Source organism: Marmota flaviventris, chromosome 7 (assembly GCF_047511675.1).
Source record: "Marmota flaviventris isolate mMarFla1 chromosome 7, mMarFla1.hap1, whole genome shotgun sequence".
Taxonomy (NCBI): domain Eukaryota; kingdom Metazoa; phylum Chordata; class Mammalia; order Rodentia; family Sciuridae; genus Marmota; species Marmota flaviventris.
Window position 1 is genome coordinate 89,583,819 of NC_092504.1, and position 22,637 is coordinate 89,606,455.

The 22,637-nt window shown below is 38.9% G+C and overlaps 1 protein-coding gene across 1 annotated transcript in view; it reads right to left on the minus strand.

The window, feature by feature from the left end:
* Hadh (hydroxyacyl-CoA dehydrogenase) overlaps positions 1-22,637 on the minus strand; it is a 44,661-nt gene that overhangs the window by 20,642 nt on the left and 1,382 nt on the right. The window contains exon 2 of the mRNA XM_027935403.2: positions 1,963-2,091. Coding sequence (XP_027791204.2) covers positions 1,963-2,091 — 129 coding nt within the window. The remainder of the gene's footprint in view (positions 1-1,962; positions 2,092-22,637) is intronic.

A 22,637-nucleotide genomic window follows, 5' to 3' on the forward strand; every position in this document is an offset into this window, starting at 1 on the left:
TCTTAACCCAAGCAGGATTCTCATAAACTGTCTGCTTGAACCCTCAACATAACACCCACTATGTTTGAGAACATGAAGGACAAGTAAAGGAGATCTTAACTTGCTTATGATATTTAGTCTTTGGATTTCATCAAGAAGAGAATAAAATTATCTCCATGCCTACAATTCCGGTTTTTAAAAGATGATTAGACATTAGGAAAAATGCAAATCATACCACAATGAGATACTACTGCACACCTTAGATATCTATGATGGTAAAAAAAAAAAAGGAGGAAAAAACAAGAGCTGCCTGGGATAGAGAGAAAATGGAACCTTCACACATTGCTGGTGGGGATATAAACCAAGGCAGTCACTATGGATCACAGTTTGGTAGTTTCTCACAAAGCTAAATATGGTACCATCATATAACCCAACAATTCCAATTATACATACACATTCATCCCAATACTGGTGACAAGGGCTGGAGGAGAGTCAGTGCCAGGACCCCTGAGGAGACTGCAATCCTTACATAGAATGACACAGTATTTTCATATAACCTACATACCTATTTCCATATACTGTATATCATTTCTAGATTATTTTATACTGAATTGTTCAGAGAATAACTCTCAGTAAAAACTCATTTTTTGAGTTTTTTTTTTTTTATCTGTAATTGGCTAAATCCAAAGATGTGGGACCCATAGATATAGAAATTAACTATATATCCAAAAGAAATGAAAACAACAATGTTCATTATAGCATTATTCACAATAGCCAAAAAATGAAAGCCTCTTAATCTCATCAATAAATAAAGGGATGAGCAAACTCTGGTATATACACACAATGGAATATTATTTAGCCATAAAAGGGATGAAATTGTGACACTTGCTATAACACGGATGCATCACGAAAACTTTACTTTAGGTGAAATAAACTAGACTCAAAAGATAAATATTAAATGGTTCCACTTATATGAAGCATCTGGAACAAGCAAGAAGCAAATTTATAGGCAGAAAGTAGATAAGAAGTTACCAGTGCTGGGGGACAGAGGGAATGGTAAGTTACTGCTTCATGGACAGAGTTTCTGGTTAAAAACAAAAGACAGTTTTCAAAACAGATGGAGGTGATGAGTGTATAATAATGTGAATGTAATTAATGACATTGAGCTGTGTACTTGAAATTGATTAAAATGACAAGTTTCATGTCATATGTATTTTACAAGAATAATGAAATTTAAAAAGGCAACAAGCAACAAATAACAAATTCCCTATTTATAATCTTCTCTACGGGCATATGGAGAAAAAAATCCAACCAAGCCTCCAGGTAATCAATCTAAGTAACTTTAACAAAGTGACAAAGGAAATACACATTCATATGGGTGACTTGTGCAATATTTCTAATTAAATGTGAACTCCCAAGTCAAAATGTGCTGGAAAAGCAACAAGGTCCAATAAGAACAAGTCAATAAGCTAGAGTTCCCAGCCTCCTAACAGTTCCTCCTGGTTCTGTGAGAATGACTCATCCTAGATTTGCCCTCTCTAGTTTATCATAAGAAGGCATATAAGATATCAAAAGTTTCCGTCTAAACATAATGTTTATTTGATCATTCTGTTTTACCTTTCAAGTACAGAAAATATTACTATTTCTCCCTCTTCTATTCTTTTGAAAAAATGGCTGTTCCTCAGTCCCAAATTCTCGATCTTCCTTAGAATAAGTTTACCACCTCAGAAATATTTTCCTCAACCTCAAATCCTACCCAACAACAATATAGTTACTTACTTCTCCTGTTTTCTAATCAGCACATCCTGAATGCTTACTGATGATGTCATTATACTGGTCTAAAATTGTGAAGAAATGAGTTTTCCAAAAACAAACTTAAAACAAAACAACAAACCCACAGTAAACTATGAGCAGAAACCCCTCACAAATGTGATGAGTGAGAAGAGAAGACTAGTCTTAAGGACAAAGATAACAAGAAATTACCTTAGGATTTTCTGCAAACTTCTTCTTTGACATTTTCCTAAGGTTTTCCTCAATACTTTTTTTGGATTTTGCCAGGATGTCCTCTGTTTGGTCCACCAACACTACTGTGTGGCCACTTGCTGCAGCAACCTAAAGCAAAAACAAATAAACAAACAAACAAACAAAAAAAAAAAACAAAACAAGGAATCTCTTGTTAAAAGAAAGAAAACATAAAAGTTTAAGAAAGAAGAAAACAGTTCCATATGCCATATGAATTCTACCACCATTTCACTCCAAAATAGTGAATAAACATAATAAGCCAACATTAACTAAACTCATACTTCCTGCCAAGCACCCCTCTAAAACCTTTATGAGGAATATAGCAAATTCTCAAAACAACCTTGTGAAGTTAAGGAGCACCCCCAGGGTGGCACAACAGGCAGACAGCAGAGCAAGGATCTGAACAAGGTTTTGGAGACCACGTTGGAACCCTTTCCCTGTACGACTCCAGCACTATGCTGTCCGATACAGAAGCCACTACCACATGTGACCATTTAAGTGAAGTGAAATTAATGAAACTTCAAACTCAGTTCCTCAATCACACCAGCCCTTTTCTTCTGAGCTGCAGGACTTGGGGAGCTCAACCCCTGGATTCATCTTTCTGCAGTCCTTAAATCAGAAACAAGTATAAGACTTTAAACTTTAAGCTGGGCTTAATTGCATACACTTGTAAACCCAGCAACTTGGGAGGCTGAAACAGGAGGATCAAAAGTTTGAGGCCAGTCTCAGCAACTTAGTGGAGACCCTGTCTTAAAAACGTAAAAAGGGCTGGGGTTGTAGCTCAGTGACAGAGTGTCCCTGGGTTAAATTCCCAGTACTAAAATACACACACACACACACACACAAACAAACAAAAACAACCTTTAGAGAATCATTGCAACAAAAAGGCTCTGTGCTATTCAGCAATAAGATATACACGAAATTGAAGTCTTTGGTAATCGACCAGTTTAAGACAGGTGAGTTCCTGCTTTTACCACATCACCTTGGTTGGGGGAGGATCCTAAAGAATAGGTATACTTAGTGAAACTGCCAAGTTGACAAACAACCAGCTTGGTTTAGCCATAATCAGTGACAAAGTCAACCCGTATTTCATCAGTTTGCCAATAGCTTCAGCTAGGACCATGGAATAGGAGCTATAGTTCAAAATAGGCCATCAGGTCACCTTACAGACAAGTGTAAATGAATCAGCTTAAGACAGAAGCAAGAGGACACATATGACCTATAACAAACATGATTTAAGAGGCCAGAACGAATGAGATGGCCCTGAGGATCTGGAAAACCCCTGGGAAGCACTGCTTTGGAACCTCTGGGCACCAACAGCATGTACAGAGGAGCAGGTTAGCTGTAGTGGATCTGCCCAGAGAAGAACAAGGAGATGAAAGTTTTAAAAATTAGTCCCAAACCATTGTCATCATGTGAAATTTTTGAGGCCAGGTAACTAAAAGTAGAAAGCTAAAGAAGAAAAGAAACAGAAACAAAAAGGCAAAACCTAAAGGCAAAGAGGTTCAAAACCCAAAGCAAGACTCCCAGGAACAGTTTCAAAATGGTAAGACAGGTTTAAATGAAAGTCAATTTCAATCATATCTACAGCTTCAAACATGGGGCAGGTATGTGTCTGAGCCTGTGGGGCCAGAGGGTGGCATCAGCACCCCAAGGCCTGACAGCCTGCCTGGGAACCACAGAGGAAAAAAGCTGCCAGGACAGAAGTCTGACAACTAGAGCAGGGCAATGGGGCAAAGGGATGAGTCATTATGATAAAAGGACAAAGCAAGCGGCAAGTCCACTGTCAGCAGAAGCACTTCACATGCTGCAGGCAGGTAGCCTAAAGTAGAACAATGTCCCCAAAGCAGAAGACCAATTAAAGTTTCTCCCTAAGTGGCAACAGACCAAAGCCCAACAAGACAACAACTCAAATTATCTGATAGGAATCTGCACTTCCAAATCAATAAATGCTAAGTAGAAAGGCCAGAGCAAATTAGAGGCTATGCAGAAATGACTTAAGACAGCACACCTAAGACACCTACCCTTAGGAAGTCTGCCTGCAAGGTGACCCTTGGCTGGCATCCAAAACTTGGATTTTGTGAGGCTCCCTACCATTCTCTGACAAGTGTACCCCTGTGCCTAAACTGTTTGTGAAAATGATGTTGCTTATGCTGAATGCCTGTGTTCCACCTGAATGTGAAATTTTGGAATGTGCAAAGCAGAGGGTGTCTACCTGACACACCCAACAAAAATCTTGGACACTTGAGTCTCTAGTTAGCTCTACTGATGAGTGTTTCATAAGTGCTGTTATAACTTGTTGCTGGGGCAAATGAGCATGTCCTGTGTGACTACACTGGGAAAAGGCCCTTGGAAGTCTCCCCTGGACTTTACCCAATTCACTTTTCTCTCTGGCTGTCTGTGTTTTTTGTTATCCTTTAGCAGAAGGAGTAAATTATCATCATGAGTAAGACTATTTGCTGAGCCCTGTGAGCCCTTCTAGTGAGTCACCGAAACTTGGTGGGGCTGGAGATTAGTGGGGAACTCTAACACAGAAACTAAGAAATCAATCCCAAATTCTGGTTGGAGCTGGTAAGGAAATTGAATTGCTTTAAGATGGGTGGCCATCAGCAGCCACAGCTGACAGGCAGGAGTGATGGTCACTGATCCAGGTACATCATCCGCAAGGCATGGGCAAGCAGAGGTGCTGCTGCCTTGGAGTCTTTTTGTTTTGTCTTGGCTCCTCTAACCGCACCTCTGGAATGACACAAGTGATTTTCACTTTATTCCTCTTGACCTCTCCTCTAGGTCATTCTTGGTCAAACAGGATTCCTGATTGCTAGCCACCAAGTACCGATCTACTTGCTCTCACTCCAATTCCAAAAGACACCACTCAGGCTTTCTCAGGTCTTCAAGGAGATGGAAGAAGATTTGAGTATATCTGACACAAGATAGTGCCAAAGCTGAAGGGAATGGAAACACAAAAAGACAATGGGAGCTGTGCTCTCTTACTGAGAATTTATAATCTCACTGAGAAAAACAAACACAATTTTTTGATACAAAACTTTGTACATGGGATGTCACACAAAATAAAAGCCTCATGGTGAGCAATCCAGGCAGGGATCAGATCTCATTAGGCTAGAGGAGAGGAACACATCTACAAGGGGCCCAGGGTCCTAAGGAATAACCTTGAAGAAGTGGCCTCAGCAGATGGGGCAGGTGGTATCACAGGTGGTGGCTCTAGAATGCTACTTTCTGAGTTACTATAATCACATCTGACTGTGATCATCACTAGATAATTTGGACTGTTACAGATAAGCTATAATGCTAGCCTCATAATTACTGCTTTTAAGCCTGCAACAGAATCAAATCTAGAGAAGAAACACCCTCAAATAATAAAAAGAAAAGAAGCAAGCACATTTACTTAAAAAAAAAAAAAAAAAAACTAAAATTCAATCAGAAAAAAAATGTCCAGAAAGTATTTTGGGCTTAAATGCTGACCTTCCACTCCCACCTAAAGTCCTCTGATAAACACCCTACACCTCCACACACACAAGACACGGGGCCAACTCAGCCTCTGCCTTTCCTCATCCTGGTGTCTGCAGCACATACCAGAGACAACACATATGTGCAGACAGTGGCCAAAAAAGAGCTATTAAATCAAAGCTCTCCAAGCAACGTTCCAGGAGAGCAAAGTGCATGTGTCACATGATCCTGTCAGTGATTGTGCAAAAGGTCTGTTTATTTTCCCATCTCATTTCTAACAGATATGCTAAGAAACACAGTCAGCAACTTCCTGAGGAAAATTTCATGTTTTATTCATCTCTGCAAATCCCAATGCCTAGCCCATAGTGAGCACACAATGCACAAACAACACAAGGTATGTATTAGATGCTTAATATTCACAGGATTATAAACCCAATATTCTTTGCTTCTAGAACTCTACTGCACATGGGTTCAGTACTCCTCTCCTACTGGTGAATTAGTCTATCGGGCTACCACAGAGATGGCCTCAGGATACAGGCAGTCTGGCCCTTGCCCCCATGTAATCCACAAAAGCTGCAAGATTCTCATTCCAGACTTGGCAAATTGAGGCAATTTTAAGCACAGGTAGGCTGCCACAGGCTACCTGAAGGCCATCTTGTTTCTTTCTGAATTATTAATGCACTTGCCCTATTTTTCCTATGAGAACCAACAGAAGTCTCTCTACCTTCTTTCTATTATCAGGAAAAAAAAAAAAAAATCCTTTAAAAAGAAAAAAGTCAAATGTAGCAAAAATACCAGGGACCATGTACTGAACACCTACCAAGTGCCAGGCTCAACTCTGCATTTTTCCAAGACTACTTCTGAGTGGTCCAAAAACCTTGCTGAAGCAGACAACATACTTTTTGCAAAAGAAGAAATGGGACTGGACAGGTTGAGTCACTTGCCTAAGATCACTAAGTTATTAAGATACAAAGCCTCTCATATCTATCAAATATGATTCAAATTGAGACTACCTAACTCCAGAATTGTGTTCTTGTAATCCAATTAAGAGTTTAAGGAAAGTTGTCCTGTTTTTTGAAGTTACCCACTTTCAAGATACAATAATAAAATATCATTTTGCAGAAATTTCATGTTCCTAATTTTTTTCTATCCTCTTTCCCCCTTGCCTTTCTTGGTAACTATTATAGACTTGGTAATAGTATCATTAACAAGTCCCTCCTAGTTAACTAAATAATTACATGTCAGTTCTCTCCCCCAAAGTGATGTTCTAATACTCCTTAAAACACATTATGAAGGGCTGGGGTTGTGACTCAGCAGTAGAGAGCTCACCTAGCACGTAAGAGCACTCTGCTGGATCCTCAGCACCACATAAAAATAAATAAAATAAAAGTATTGTGTTCAACAACAAATTTTTAAAAAGGCATTATGAAACTGGCATCACTGTTCCATTTTATACAAACGAGGAAACCTGAGGTGTACAGAAGTTAAAACAACATGTCTCAAGTCTAATGGCCACTAAATACAGTAACACACACCATCAACAAGGTTCTTTTGGCCTCAGTTAAATTAGTCATATTAATAAAAATTACTAGACAAACCAGAGCACCTACTTAGACAAATGAGTGTTTAAGGCTTAAAAGTAACAAGAGGCACACTAAATACACAGGGTTCTCAAAGTCTGGGTCCTGGACCAGCAGCAGCAACATCAGCTGCAGACTTGTAAAAAATATAAATTCTCAGAATCTAGACTCAGTCAATCACACTGTGGCAAGACTTGCAGATGATTCTGATGTTCACTTAGGTTTCAGAGCTTCTGCTCTAAGATCTGTAGCCCAATCAGGCTATAGATTAGAATCAGCTGAGGGACATTTAAAATGAACACAGTCCAGACCCCACCTGCATATATTCTGATTCAATTTAGTCTGAAATGGCACCTAGGCACTGGCATTTTTAAACATATCCTGTTATGGTTTAGATATGATGTGTCCCCCAAAAGTTCATGAGTGAAGGAGTGTGGCTCAGTGACAAAGTGCTTGCTTGACATGCATGAGGCCCTGGGTTCAAATCCCAAGCACCAAAAAGAAAAAAAAAAAAAGTTCATGTGTGAGACAATGCAAGAAAGTTTAGAGGTGAAATGATTATGAGAGCCTTAACCTTATCAGTGCATTAATCCACTTGAATGGATTAACAAGGTGGTAACTGTAGGCAGGGACGGTGTGGCTACAGGATGTGGGTCACTAGGGGTATGCCACTGGGGTTTATATTTTGTCCCTGGTGAGCACAGCTCTCTCTGCTTCTTTATTGCCATGTCTTGACTTGCCTTTCTCTACTTATTTCTTGTGTCACAATGCTCTGCCTCACCTTGCTCCCAGAGCAATGGAGTTGGCTGTCTATGGACTGAGACCTCTGAAACTGTGAGCCCCAAATAAACTTTTCCTCTTCTACATTGCTCGTCACGTATTTTAGTCACAGCATCAAAAAAACTAAAAAAAAATTCCCAGATGATTTTAATGCCCAGTCACTGTACCCAGAAAGCACTGCTCTAAAACAATTTTGCTGGGAGGTAAAAATCCTGTTAGTCCTGATTCCTATCCCCACACCACCTACACACACACACCAGCTTTGCCAATTATATCCTCAAACCACAGAGAGGCCAGCAAATCTCTGTCCCTAAACCAGTATTTCAAGTCTTCCTGCCACTGTGTCCACAAAAAAGTTCCAAACATCATCATGAAGACACTATCCAGAAGGCTTTCTTCCCCAAACTCCCCAAAGAAAGATCAGGCCCTACCAGTGCTCTTTTCCCTGGGACTCTTGAATATAAGGTGCCTTGCTTCCCTAAATAGAACATGTTTCTTAATTCCTGAAGGTCAGGCTCTGCACTTGCTGCCCCATTTTTGTTTTAGTCCCTTCTCCTGAATGGCTCTCTTCTAACTTTGACCTCTGGCCACATTTGCATCTACCATGTCCTGCATCCACCCTTGCTTGCTTGTCCACTACTAGCTACCCTCCACCACCACTGAGCTAACAACCTCCCTTTTCTTCTCCATAGCCACAATACTGGGGAGGGGCGGAGGGAATGTGGAACCTCCCAGAGAAGATATTCTTTGAAAGATTCCCTTACCAACTGAAATGTTAGTCCATGGATGTTTGTCACCCCTAATAACAGCTCCCACTAGGAGTACCTTCCTGTACCAAATATCAAGACTATCAATCTCAGTTTTATTTAACCAATTATTCAACTTCAAATGCCAATTTTAATTAAGTATCATTTTACAGTTATATAGTTTATTTTCTTAAAAATTGAATAATTATGATATTAAAATCTCAAATGAGCTTATGATTGTTTTTGATATTTGGAACAGGAAAATTCATCAGTTACCATTGTGCTGATAACTATTCATCCAAAGAGAGGAGCTAGGTAATATCTACAGCACAGATATTATGAACATCATGAGGCTCAATTCTCTGGCACATTATCAAGTGCCTATGACTGCTTCATTCTCCCACAACTTTTCTTCTTCAAGCCATTGCAAAACGTTCTTGGAGGAGGTACTGTGGCTTTACCTAGAACAAATAATATTATGAACATAAATTTGCAAAGTGCACTGATATCTCAGATCTCATTAGTGACAAAAATAAACAGTCATATCATCCATAATATCTTCTATTAATGTTATCAATGAAAACACAAATTTTAAAAGTTCCTATAGAACTTTTGAATCCCCCAAAATAAGCCTAAAGATGCCGCAGTCTGGCTGGGCACAAATCACTAGCCACTGAAGCAGGAACAAACTTTATTTTTAAACTGCAGGAAAACACTTCACACAGCTCCCGGGGAATCCTCCCTAACGCGCCACGAGGCTTGTCCAGGAACCCCCAGCCGGAACTATCTCTCCCGGAAATCCCTCCTCCTGCACTTCCCCAACCAATGGGAACTCTCGGGGAATCCCCGGAAATCCCCACGAGAACTCCAAAATAGTGCGAGAACTCAAAAGTTGCGGCAGAGGCGGACAGGCAGAGGCGCCTGTCAATCAATACTGTTGGCAAAATGCCAGGGGCCATACAGACTCAGCCGTGGCTCTCAGCATAAAGACCCTAGTTTGAAAAATAATGTGATCTCCTCTAACCTTTCTGATAACCATAAGAGCAAATGTTAAGAAAGGTGTGACAAGTTAAAATATCAAATAAATATTTAAACTGAACACCATATTAACATTTGGTTCAACATTCCTCTTTCTGTACTACGTAACACCCTAAACTTCAATTTAGAGACATATTATTTCTTCAGCAACATTCTCCCCAACTGGGTTTCCAGCCTCCAAAGCTCAACGTTCCCAACCCTCAATAGAGGTTTGTTTCATCTTCTGAAAGTCCAACTTAAACATTGTCTCCACAGGCTCATATTCCTTCCTCCACAAGATAACCAAGTCTTGAAGTATAAAACTCATAACTCCTATAGCTTACTCAAGTTCTTTAGCTTTTGGCTTTTATCTTAAAAATCTCTCTTTCACCATGACAGTGGCACACACTTTAATTCCCAACTATTTGGAAGGCTGAGGTAGGAAAATAGAAAGTTCAAGGCCAGCCTCTGCAAATTAGAAAAGACCTCATCTCAAAACAAAATATAAAAAGGGTCGAGTGATATGACTTGGTGGAAAGCAACCCGGGGCTCAATCTCCAGTACCAAAAAAAGAAAAGAAAATCTCTCTCTTCCATCTAACTTCACTCTTTCTTCACTCTTCCTTGTAAAAATTATCCTTAATTGCTGTTGAGGCCAACCTCTTTCCTAAGATATATATGATGGTTCCTGGTCATGGGTTCTAGTCTCTCCTCTTCAATAAAATTCCAAGTTCTGGCCAGGATCTTTGTTGCCCACCTATAACCCTGGTGACTCAGAAGTTGAGACAAGAGGATTCCAAGTTTGAGGCCTGTTAGAAAGATCCTGCCTCAAAATAAAAGATAAAAAGGTCTGGGGGTGTAGTTTAGTGGTAAAGTACCCCTAGGTTCCATTCCCAGTACCAAAAAAATAACATAAAATCCCAATAGTTTCAACATGATTAAGTCTTCATTCACAGTTTTCAGTTATATGTTGATGTGAAGCTAAAAACAGAACAAGGGCTATGCTTTTCTTGGCAGCCACACAACTACACTGGTGCACACAAACGCTCCAGACAGTGGGGAAACCTCTGGACAGTTCAGGTAAGAAATGCAGAGGATATGAGAAAATGCTTTTTATCAAATGATCAAAGACCATGGACAAATCCTGCTTCCTTGAAGGTGAGAGCTTTTGAACACCTGTCCCCACATCTGTGCATTCCTAGGAATGGAATGGACCATTTAGAGCACCATACAGGACACAGTACTGTGTTCTGTCCTTCATTGACCACTGAGCCACTGATAGCTGGCTCCAGTGATAAAATGATAAACAAATTCTCTGCTCTCAAAAAGCTTAATTTCTCATAAAGTATTCCATTCCATCCTCATAACATCCATTGGGGGGAGGCATGCTGCTCTCATTGTAACAATAAGCAAACTGGAAGTTGACATGTGACTGGGATTTGAAATTGGAACTGCCTGCTCGCTTACTTTTCTTGACCCTGCAAGGCATGGCTAGGTCTAAGGGCAATATTCCCAAACAACAAGCTGAGCCAGGGCCAGATTCTGGCACCCATGTGCCAACTTGGAACTGGAAAATATACCTTAACCTTTGTCAACTGTCCAATACCGTAAAACTGGGGCAAAAGTATTTTGGGGAGGATTCAGTGAGTTCATATAATTTAAACACCTATAACAGTTCTTAGCATACTACAATAGATTATTATTTGTATTCTAGGCGGCCCCTTCCCCTCTCTAGGCTACAAGGGTCTAAGGCTTATAATTGGACCCAGGTACAGCCTTCTAAGGCTAGAGTTAACCCTTACACAGCACAGCTGGGAATGGAATGGACCTACTTATAAGATTTCTTTGGAGATTTGTAACCATTTGGAAAAGGTGGCAGACAAACCTTCCTAGAAATATTTTTTTAAAAAAACCACAAAAAGTTAGTTATGCCAATAATGCATAAAATATATAATTGTCTATTTTATCACCTACTACCATAAAATATAAACAAATCTTTTATAAAAAGTTAAAATATATCAAAATCTAAACCAACAAACACATGGTATCATTTGCAGTGGAGAGAAATGTAAACAAAGATGCAATATTAAATCACAGCTGCATACAATAAACTGTAGTACTCTCTCAACTGCTGTGATCTTTTCATAGTGTCCAGGTGTGACTGCCGTGGGCTCAAGTGCTGCTGTTAAGTCTCTGGGTGAGCAGTGTGTCTCTTCAATAAGTCATATTATCATAGTAAAAAGTGATCTCTGTGGTTCCTGCATAGTTCTCACTGTATATAATACAAACAACAAACAAAATCTGTATCAATAGGCCTTTTATGTTATAGGTAAGGCTTCCAGCCAACAGCAGGCTCATAGTAGTCAAGTTTCTGGGGAGTCAAAAACTATACATGAATTTTCAATTGCTCAGTGATCAGGGTCCCTAATCCCTGCATTGTTCATGAGTCAACTGTATTTTGTTTTGTTTTTGATCTTACACCTCTGATCTCAAGACTTGTTCTCCTTTCAGTTTTCATTTTCAGGTATTCCCACCTGTGTCTTTAATTTTACAAACAGGCTGGGAAATCACTCTGTTTAAAAAGAAAGAAAAAAATGGATGAGGCAGCTTCCTCAACTACCTAAAGCTGGCTTTGGCTTCACCACCAAAGTCCTTCCATTACTAAGTAGCACAGTGGTATGCTGAGGGCCAAGTTCTAGACTAGAGCTAGATTCACATTCATATTCCTAAATTCATATTCTCACTACTGGGGCTAGGGGTGTAGCTCAGGGGTAGAGTGCGTGCCTAGCACATGTGCTTGATCCTCAGCACTGCATAAAAACAGATAAAATAAAGGTATTGTGTCTATCTACAACTAAAAATATTAAAAAAAAAAAAAAAGCAAAAGCAAAACCCTCAATGCCATGCTCTGAATATGTCCCATTCAAAGTCAGGTACTGCCAATGCGGTAGTATTAAAAAGTGAAGCCTTTAAGAGATGAATAGGCCACAAGGGCTCCTCCCTCATGCCTTGCACGTGACAGGTACCCAATAACTGTAAAATAAAAAATAATTTGGAGCATGATAAACTGAGCTCCAAATACAAACCAGACACACCACACTTCTTCCTCTTCTGTGCCAATTTATAGATCCATGCCCTCACCTGTGTGGTTTTCTCTGCCAGGCATGTTCTCCCTCACTGCTGCCTTCCCTATATCTTTCATAATCTAATACAGAGGTTATTTGTCCTTTAATGAAATTTCTTCCTACCCCTAGCAGACATTTCTTTGTGCCTCTACTGATTTATAGATATAACAAATCTTTTGTATAGGACTCAAAATAGTGTGTGGGGTGGCAAAAAAAAAAAAAAAGGTAACAGAAGTTTATGCTAATATGACTCACCAGCTACCAATGGCTGCTCAATAATATAATAGTAGCCCAAACCACAGGATCAGAAAATGAAAGATAAAAAGGCCATAGGTTCTTTTATGTAAAAATTTCTCAAGTTTGGTCATTAATCAACCAGAATGTAAGAGAAATTCCAGATGTGATGGAAGAATGATAAATCAGAAATGCAAAAACTGATCAACACCAACTTTTGATTGTGAATTCAAGATAACAATGCAGAACCTTTTCAAAAGGGCTGCTACATCATCTACTAGTTCAGATTCTAAAGTTGCTGTCACTATAAATGCCATTTCAGGGTTGTTCTGTCTTACCCCTATCTGAAACCCAACTTGAATTTCCAGTAAATATAAATTTCATAAACTATATATATATATATATATATATACACACACACATACACACACACACACATACACACACACACACACACACATATATATATTCATACTTTTTTAATGTCCATTTTTCCTTACCATAAGAATTATTCTATATGTCACATCACATCTTTTGTATTTAAAAAGACTTTCCTCAGACTGGGGATATAGTTCAGTGGTAGAACACATGTTCAGCATAAGCAAGGCCCTGGGTTTGATCCACTGTACTGTGTGTATCTGCACATGCACATGTTTACCTTAAGGTAATGTATCCAAACTATTAAAATTTTCATCTATAGTAAGTCACATCCCAGACATGACAGGCAGGCAGTCTTTATTACAATTAGTTATTCATACCTGTATTTCTTCCTCTACACAGTAGGCTCCTCAAGAGTAGCGATCACATCTTACCTTTCATACTTCTTATGAACACATGAACGATGGACAACCCTTCCACTATTTTTTGGTAGTACAGAGAATTGAACCCAGACCCTCACACATTAGGCAAGCACTCTGCAATGAAGCTACATCCCCAGCCCTTATCAAGTTCTCTTAAATTGCACAGGTGGCCTGTAACACATAATGTTCCTGTTTCAGCCTCCCGAGTTACTGGAATTACAAACCTGTACCACCAAGCCCAGCCTTGTCTATTTTTTAAAGGCCTCAATATGCAAATTGTTTTAGAAATAAATTCTCAAGAAATCATGACCGGTTTTGTTAACTATGAAAACAAACTTTACATAAATGTCAAGTTATTTTAAAATTATGCAAAATTAAAATAATGAGAAATCACTTTTGTTTGAAAATAAGAAAAAAAGGAGCTAATAGCAGACTTCAGCCAATAATAAAGTATAAAAAAGTTACAAAAGTCTCCATTATTTTGGTGAGCAGATTAGATTTCTGGAACTGGTGTCTGGAATGCTAGGCAAAAGGGGAACTGGAAGACACATGTTGCCTAAAGAGCAATTAACATTCTTTATACACTGTACCTACCCCTGTGATTTAAAAATGAATTTGTGTTTAATTCACTCCAGCATGTTAACACATCTTGTTCCTTTTATCAAAGGGGCTGTGGGCAAGGCCCTAGGCTGCAGAGGGGCCCATGTGAGCCAGGTCAGATATGGCCACAGAAACTCAGATTCACTCCCTCCAACACAGCTTCCTCTTACCACATGGGGAATTAAGACCCTTAGCTTTCACTACCTTAAGGTCAGAGATCAGCAAAAGCATTTATTTTTTTTTTTTTATTTTCTTGTTTTTATTATTGTTCAGGGTTATTAAAGATAATCAAGACCAGCCATTTGTAGAGCAGATCAGCTGATGTGGTAGCCAAAATCAACTAGTGGTATCTTTTAAATTCTCTTAGCCGTGAAATCCTCCATAGGAAAGAATACAAAAGACCAATAATGTAAAATAAGTCATAGAAAAGCAGTTTGGGTAACACTAAGAATATTCATGGGACCCCTGAGGTCCATCAGAGAGCATAGTATAAAAATCTATGAATTACTCACATCCATTAGAATGACTATTACAAAAAAAAAAAAAAGTTTGGGCCAGGTATGGAGAAATAAAAACCACTGTGCATTGCTGATGAAATGGAAAATGGTGCAGCCACTATGAAAAACAGAATGGAAAATCCTCAAAAAATTAAAAACAGAATTACCATATGATCCAGCAATTCCACTTCTGGTTATATACCCCAAAGAACTGAAAGCAAGGACTGAAACAGATATTTGTACACCTATGTTCAAGCAGTACTAGTCACGAGGGGGGAAAAAAAAAGGTGGAAGCAATTCAAGTGTCCACTGATGAATGAAGGAATAAACAAAGTGTGATACACATCCAGTAGGGTGTTATTCCACTTAAAAAGAGCAATCTAGCACATGAACCTTGAAGATATGATGCTATCTGAAATAAGCCAGTTGCAAATAGACAAATACAAAGCAATTCCACTTATTTGAAGTACTTAAAATAGTTGAATTCAGAGACAAAAGGTAGAACAACAGTTGTCAGAGATGGAAGAAAAAATGGCAAAAAACTATTTAATGAGTACTAAGTTTCCATTTTGCAAGATTAAGAGTTCTAGAGGCAGATGTTGATGATGGTTCCATGATATTGTGAATGTACTCAAATGCCACTGAATCATACACTTGAAAATGGTTAAAATGATAAATTACCATAATTAAGAAAAAACAGATAATAAAGAAAAATAACAAAAAACCCACTGACCTAATCTAACATAACATCTTCTTTTCAGTGAAGAAAGAAAACAGAAACTATCACAGAACAATTAATCACCTAGATACAGACAGACACCAAAGATCTGATGGCTCTTTCTATTGATGTAACTGAGAACCTTTCTGATAATGTGAGGATACTTGTATTAGTAAGAGCTCTTATTTAGAAAAGCATTTCATGTATCTTGGATGCAAGGAAACTCATGTTTCTTGAATTATGTAATGATATCACTTAAGTTACTGCTAACTTTTTGGCAAGGAGATATCTGGTAATGGAAAAGGAGACCACAAAAGAAAAATAACCTTTCTTCTCCTCCTTCAAACATCTATAATTTATCGTAATTTTTACAATAAATGAAGAAGACTCCTCCTGGCACTTGAACTTCAGTGACAATAATTTAAATTAGCCCACTGAGAATTCTTGTCTTGTATTACAGTGACTTACACACTCCAAGACCTTGAAGACAAGTAGTCTGCAATGGAAAAAAATTATTTGAAGCCTATGTCCTCAGCTCCATGACTTTTCTAGGCCCAGTGGAAGGCAGGCTCAGCCAGAGAGGAAATATTTTTAGACAAGGGTGCTTCAGAGTTCTAAAAATAAGCCAAGAGAACAGAATGCTTGTCAAAGTCCCCAAAGTACTCTGGCCACAGGATCAGTAAGCATGCCAAGCAAAAGCATGCTAGATTTACATATTTTTTGCAAATGTATCACCAGATTTGAAGCAGTTTCTCTGAAGCATAGCTTAACTGATGAATATGTAAAAACCAGTCAGCAACTGGTCCAGTGACTGACTGGTTTCCCTCCCCTCTCCCACCAACAACACAACTCCACACCAGAAAGGAGGGCTATGGCATGGTCTTCAAAATATCCCCAAGTGGTACAAATTATCCACCACACCTGAACTCTGAATAAGGACACAGAGTCAATGCTCCAAAGCTGACTGTGCCAGGGCTGCTGTCCCTTCACAGGAAGGTCTGCCTTTCTCAGTCTTCTTGATTTGCTCCAGAGAAGAAAATGGGTCATAAATCAGGTGCAACTCTGTGAACTGGCGATTCTGGGTTTATGATTATCTCTGCTTGAGTAAGACCTTGGACTCTGCTATCAGCACAAAGTAGTCTTCACTAAGTTCAACAAATCAGGCAAGGGTTCTCTGTTGAGGCTTTCAACCACACTGCCACCATAGCCAGCTGGTTTGTTATTAAAACAGTTAAATGCCTTGGCTGTCCTCCCAAAGCGTATTTCTAAAAAGCTAAGAAAATGTGCCCCCCAATTTGGACTATAAGTCTGCTAAATATAAAAAAATTTACTAAGGGGCTGGGATTGTGGCTTAGCGGTAGAGCGCTCGCCTAGCACGGGCGGGACCCGGGTTTGATCTTCAGCACCACATAAAAATAAAGGCACTGTGTTGTGTCCATCTATACCTTAAAAAAAAAAAAAAAATGCTAAGTATCTAGGTTTGGTTAATACAGAGGAAGTATTAGGTAATAGGGGTAATACAGAGACCTCCCACAAATTCTGAAAAAGAGGAGGGTTAACTGAACATGTTAATCATAACAATTAAGTCTTAATCACATTTATGAATCCCTCAAAGATGCTGCATGATAGACACTTTGGACAGAAAAGAGTTATAATCTAAACTGTTCTCCACCAAGATTAATATGATAATGTGTTATAATAAGGTTTTTTCCTTTAGTGTTTGCTGAAAAGACTAACACAGACACCCCCACAACAATTCAAGTAATATGCCTGGTCTAAGAATCACAGAGGAGATAGCAAAGTTACAGAGCCTTTTCTAGGATAAAGAAAACACTTCATGACCTCAGTTGCAGAGTACATGAGGCTAGAACAGTAATAGCAATAACCAAAGGATACCCTGTGGGAAAAACTTTAGGGGGAAGAAAAGGGAACATGATGATTTAATTTTGGGTAGGTGACGAGTCCATAATGGCAGAAAGACAATGGCAGTACAGCATACAGATGGAGATGACCTGCAGGTGACTCTAATTTTTAGTCTAGAGTTGAGAAGAAGACAAGCTGATAACTGTTGATTCAGGATACCAAGAGGATCCTTTGGCCATTCTTCTCCCCATAAGACAGCATGGGCCAGAGATCAGACACAGCTATGGTTTTCTCAGTCTCAGGGATTTCCAATCCACAGAATAGGAGTGTAAGGAACCCAGTTCTGGCCCCAGCTCTGCCTCTCACCCTTGACTTCAAGTATCATCTCTGTGGGGGTATTAGAATGGTCACATGAAATAATAGATATCAAAAGGCTATGCAAAGAATAAAACATTATATTTCTTGGATATTTTAAGTGTCAGGCTCTGTTCTAAATGCTTTGTGAGTATGAATGCATGGCAATATCCCCAAAGCAAGTCAATGGGGCATTAAGATTATCTTTCTCAAGAAAACACTTAGGTAAAATTTAAAATTTCCAAAATTGTTTGAACTCCCCATATTTCTGTATCAAATAGCTTCAAAGGCAGATAAGAGACTTTAAATAGGCCACCAGTTTAGATATGCCAAATCATAAAGTAGTGAACATGTACTGACCAATTATTGCTGAATACACTAATAAGAATTGTGCCTGTATAAATTCTTATTAGTGTATTTTAACATTTAATTCTCACAACATGAGGCAAGTACTGTTATTTCTAGCTAGGGAAAGAAGGAGTAAGTGAGTTGCCCAATGTTCTTACAGCCAGGAAAGGAGGGCAGGGATCTAAACTCTGGCACGGATTTCAAGGCCTTTACTTTCAAGCTTAGAACACCACTTACCAGAAACAATTACTGCATCTCTAGCATAACTGGAGAGACAGAATAGACAGCAGCAGCATAATCTTCCTGTGTTCTCAGTAGAGCTAGGCAATGAAGTGTGTATATTTAAGGCAGATAAGGGGAGAAGAGGAGGGGAAGGGGAGGAAACCCGAAACTCAAACAAGCAGATCTAGGAGATAGCAGAGAAAAATCAAAACGTGACTGAAATGCCATTTCTTATTCTACAAAATGTCCAAATACATTCAATAACAGCATTTTATTTTTATTTATTTATTTATTTGGTTTTTGTTTGTTTATTTGTTTTTGCCTGTCAGTCCTACCTCTTCTCACCCTCTGGGAACAACAGTATCTCCACACCCACCCTGAGTTCAATGACTGATGTGCAATACATAGGTAGAGCAGTACATCAGTGATGATCAGAGAACAGCCCTATAAAGAATTAAGTAACAACTCAAGAAATGAGGGAAGTATGACAAACAGATATATGCCATACTCTTGAGCAGGAAGTTAACACCTGAGAATAAAAATATTCCTTTCATAATGAACAGTCCAAATGAGATCCTACAGTCAGGTAACTACCAATATCTATGGATCCTGAAACTTCTAGGTCTCTGCACTGTTTTTCAAGCAAACTTCAACAGAGCCCTATACTCACTGTCCCAATAGAAATGAATAAAGCTAAAAAGTACAAAATAACTATGATTACTCCTCCATTCAGAATCAGAAAGTTCGGAGCTGGGAGCAGGGGGAACAGGGTGAATAAATTCAGTGGCTGGGGAGAAGTTTTTGAGTCTGAGTCCTTTTGGAGCATCACAAAGGAACACAAAGGTTAAGGGAATATTCACCTGTAGCTTAGAATGCTCCCCCTGCCCCCACTTTGTTTCAATAGCTTAAGGAGTTCTCCCCCAAAAGAAATGTGCAACTTTGGCTTCTTAAAGGGGAAAATAAACACACACACACATACACATACACACACTTTTTGGGTGAGACAACTCACCCCTAATCTCCTTTAAGGTGCAAACTTTCTCACTTCCCCAAAGAAGTGTAATATCCTAAAAAGAATGGGCTGGAGATATAGCTCAGTAGCTCAGTTGTAGAGTTCTTGCCTAGGATAGACTAGGCCCTGGCCTGGGTTCAATCTCTAGCATAAAACACTCATAACACTCATATTCTCTCTCTCTCTCTCTCTCTCTCACACACACACACACACACACACACACACACACGCGGTTTACAGAAAGTCTCTGAAATGTCCCAGGGAGCCCACTGGCTTCTCACCAATAATTTAACAGAAACGTATGAGCTATCTGGACTCCTTGTATGAAAAAAGGCAATGGACTAAGTAAAATTTAGAAAGGATTCATTCCATGAACTGGAGAAATACACAACTAGTAGCTTCTTTCCTTTCTTTCTTCTGGGCTCCTTCCCCCCTTATAAAGCAAAAAACAAAGCTGGGCATGATGATGCACGCCTATAATCCCAGCATGCCTGTAATGCAGTCACTCAAAGGCTGAGGCAGGAAGATCACAGGTTCAGGGCCTGCCTTAGCAATTTAATGAGGCCCTAAGCAATTTATCAAGACCCTGCCTCAAAATAAAAAGCTGGGGAACCCTGCTTCAATCCCTGATAACTCCCCCAGCCCCACCAAAAAAAAAAAAGGAAAGAGGGAAACCAGCAAAAGACAACCTGTCCTCACTCAAGGTTTATTTAATGCATAAATTTCTTTGTTGGCCTAAATATCCAGCTAAAGATAAATTGGCAATCAAGACCAAGTCAGAAGTCTATAACAAGCAACACACATAAAACAAGTTAACTTATTTAAACATTAACCTGCAGTCTCAGGGATTTTTTTTTTCTTTTAATTTAAAGCAAACAAAAAAACAATGACAGGCCAAGTAGATACTCTAAAACTACATCTGTACTAATGGCATATGTTCTGGTCAAATGCAATTAAGCACAGACCTCACTTGTCTAAAAATTGTTTAATTGCTTGTGAAATACATCAGGTGCCTACAAAATCTGTTCAGAATTTTTTCACCTTGCTCAGCAAAAACTAGAACACATTAAAATGATAAATTAAAAAATTAAAATTGTAAACAGACCTGCCACTTGATTAAAATTAAAACTACTTCAGCAAGAATTCAGGAGAATGAACCGAAATGTGATTAGCACTATAATCAAGACAATAGTTTTTGGGTTTGCACTTTTCTCACTTTACTAAGGTGGTAGATGAAAGGTGCTTTATCTCATTTCAGAGATTCCCTAAACAAACTGCAGTATCAGGTGAGATTTACAATATGTAACGGAATTATGACCAATATTTTCCATCTTAATATTAGATGTCTACCTCAGTAGCAAAGATCAGGAATGAAAGGGACACAAGGCAAAACATGCAACAGGATAGATAACTGCACTGAACATAAAAATCACAGAGGCAGTTAACAATGAGCTCTTATCATCTGCCAGACACTGTCCTAACTGTTTGACATGTGCTAATTCATTTAATCCTTTCCATACTCCTCCATGCCAGTACTACTTTAGAGACAAGGAAACTGAGGTACAGAGGTATATTAACTTTCCAATGTTACCACAACCAGTGTGGGATACAGCCGGCCTGCAGACCATCCAACTGCCTATACTGACATCCATCTGTATACAAAACATATCAAGTAATGTCAGTGGAACTGAATAGGCAAAACAGATTTTTACTCTGCCAAAGCTGTTGATCCAGAAGCAAAAAGAATGAGGTACTATTGCCTAGACTGCTTGCTACAGGGAAGAATGCAAAACGAGATCATCTAACCCACTGAAAATATTGCATAGATTTGTTTCACAGGAAAGCACCTTTTCCCTCTGAAGCAGAAGAAATTAAAATGGGTAGAAAGAAGACATAAAGGAAAGACAAGAAAATATAATTTTAATTTGAGTTTCCACATAGCAAGCCAGTCTCTTTACCAGGGCTGTCACTCCAAAATTTTAGGGGAAATCTATAAATCTTAAAGTTGACCATAAATTCATTCCCTCATAATCACTTTAAGCACTGTTAAACAATGGATTAACACTTTAATAGATTAAGCAAAGAGAAATACAAATATTTTGAGGAACCTATAATTTAGGGAACCTCCTAGTATTACCTATTGCTCAAATAACAGAGACCAAGTCAGCTAAGGATCCTGAGAATGATCAGACCACCATAAATTGTCTTACAATAATGAGAATGATGCAACTTTACATACCTTTTCTTATCATACCTTACATCCTTCATTTAAAACAAGAGCCAGAAACCCCTAAACCACTGTCTCTCACTCTCAAGATGGTCTGCATTCTCCCTTGAACAGTGTACTGTTTGCTTTCTTAAATAGATCTCTGTGCCTCTACTGACTCCTACTGGAATTTTTTTCTTTCATGTATGCCAAGGGCTCTATTTGTCCTGAGTTGAGCTCCCCTGCCCCTTCTCCCTCTGAACTCCAGGAGACTCTCTTCTAGTGATTTCTTCTCCTGACACCTTATAGGACTAGAGTCGTCACCTAAAATAACTAGGATCTCTTAAACTGTTACATTAAGGATGGAACTACTATTATGATGGTCCACTATTTAGGCTTTTGGGTTTCATTACCGTTTGGAATAACAATTTTATTATTTTTCCAACCTAGTAGGTAAATAGCATTCTTTTTTTCCTTTAAGTTTCAAAAGGCACTTCCTGGTCCAGCTAATGAAGGATTAAATTATCAAATCTATGTATCTCCTTAATGTCAGTCACTTCTCCTTTCTCTTTTTTTTAGGTGAAAGTTCCAACATCATGCCTATAATTTGAGGTGCTGCTTCTGTCTCTTCATGAAATACAACATGCCCCCCACCTAAACTGGGGATTAAACCCTGGGGCACTCTACCAATGAGTTACATCCCCAACCCATATATATATATATTCATTTGTTTATTTTGAAACAGGTTCCCAGAGAGTTGCTGAGGTTGGCCTCAAAGGTATGATCCTCCTACCTCATTTTCCCTAGTCACTGGGATTACAGGCATCTGCCTCACTGAACTTTTTCTGTAATATGTGTAAAACTTTTAGGTTGAAGGGACTTATTCCTGTCATGCCACACATAATGGAGTTTATGAGGACACCAAAACCTAGCAGCCAGGGTATCTGTACAATGAAAAGAACAACATATGTCCAAAACCATGATCTCATAAGAAATGGGAGACAGTAAAAATCAGAAAGATAAAACACTACAGAAATACAGATTTTAGGGGGAAATGCAATCAAATTAAC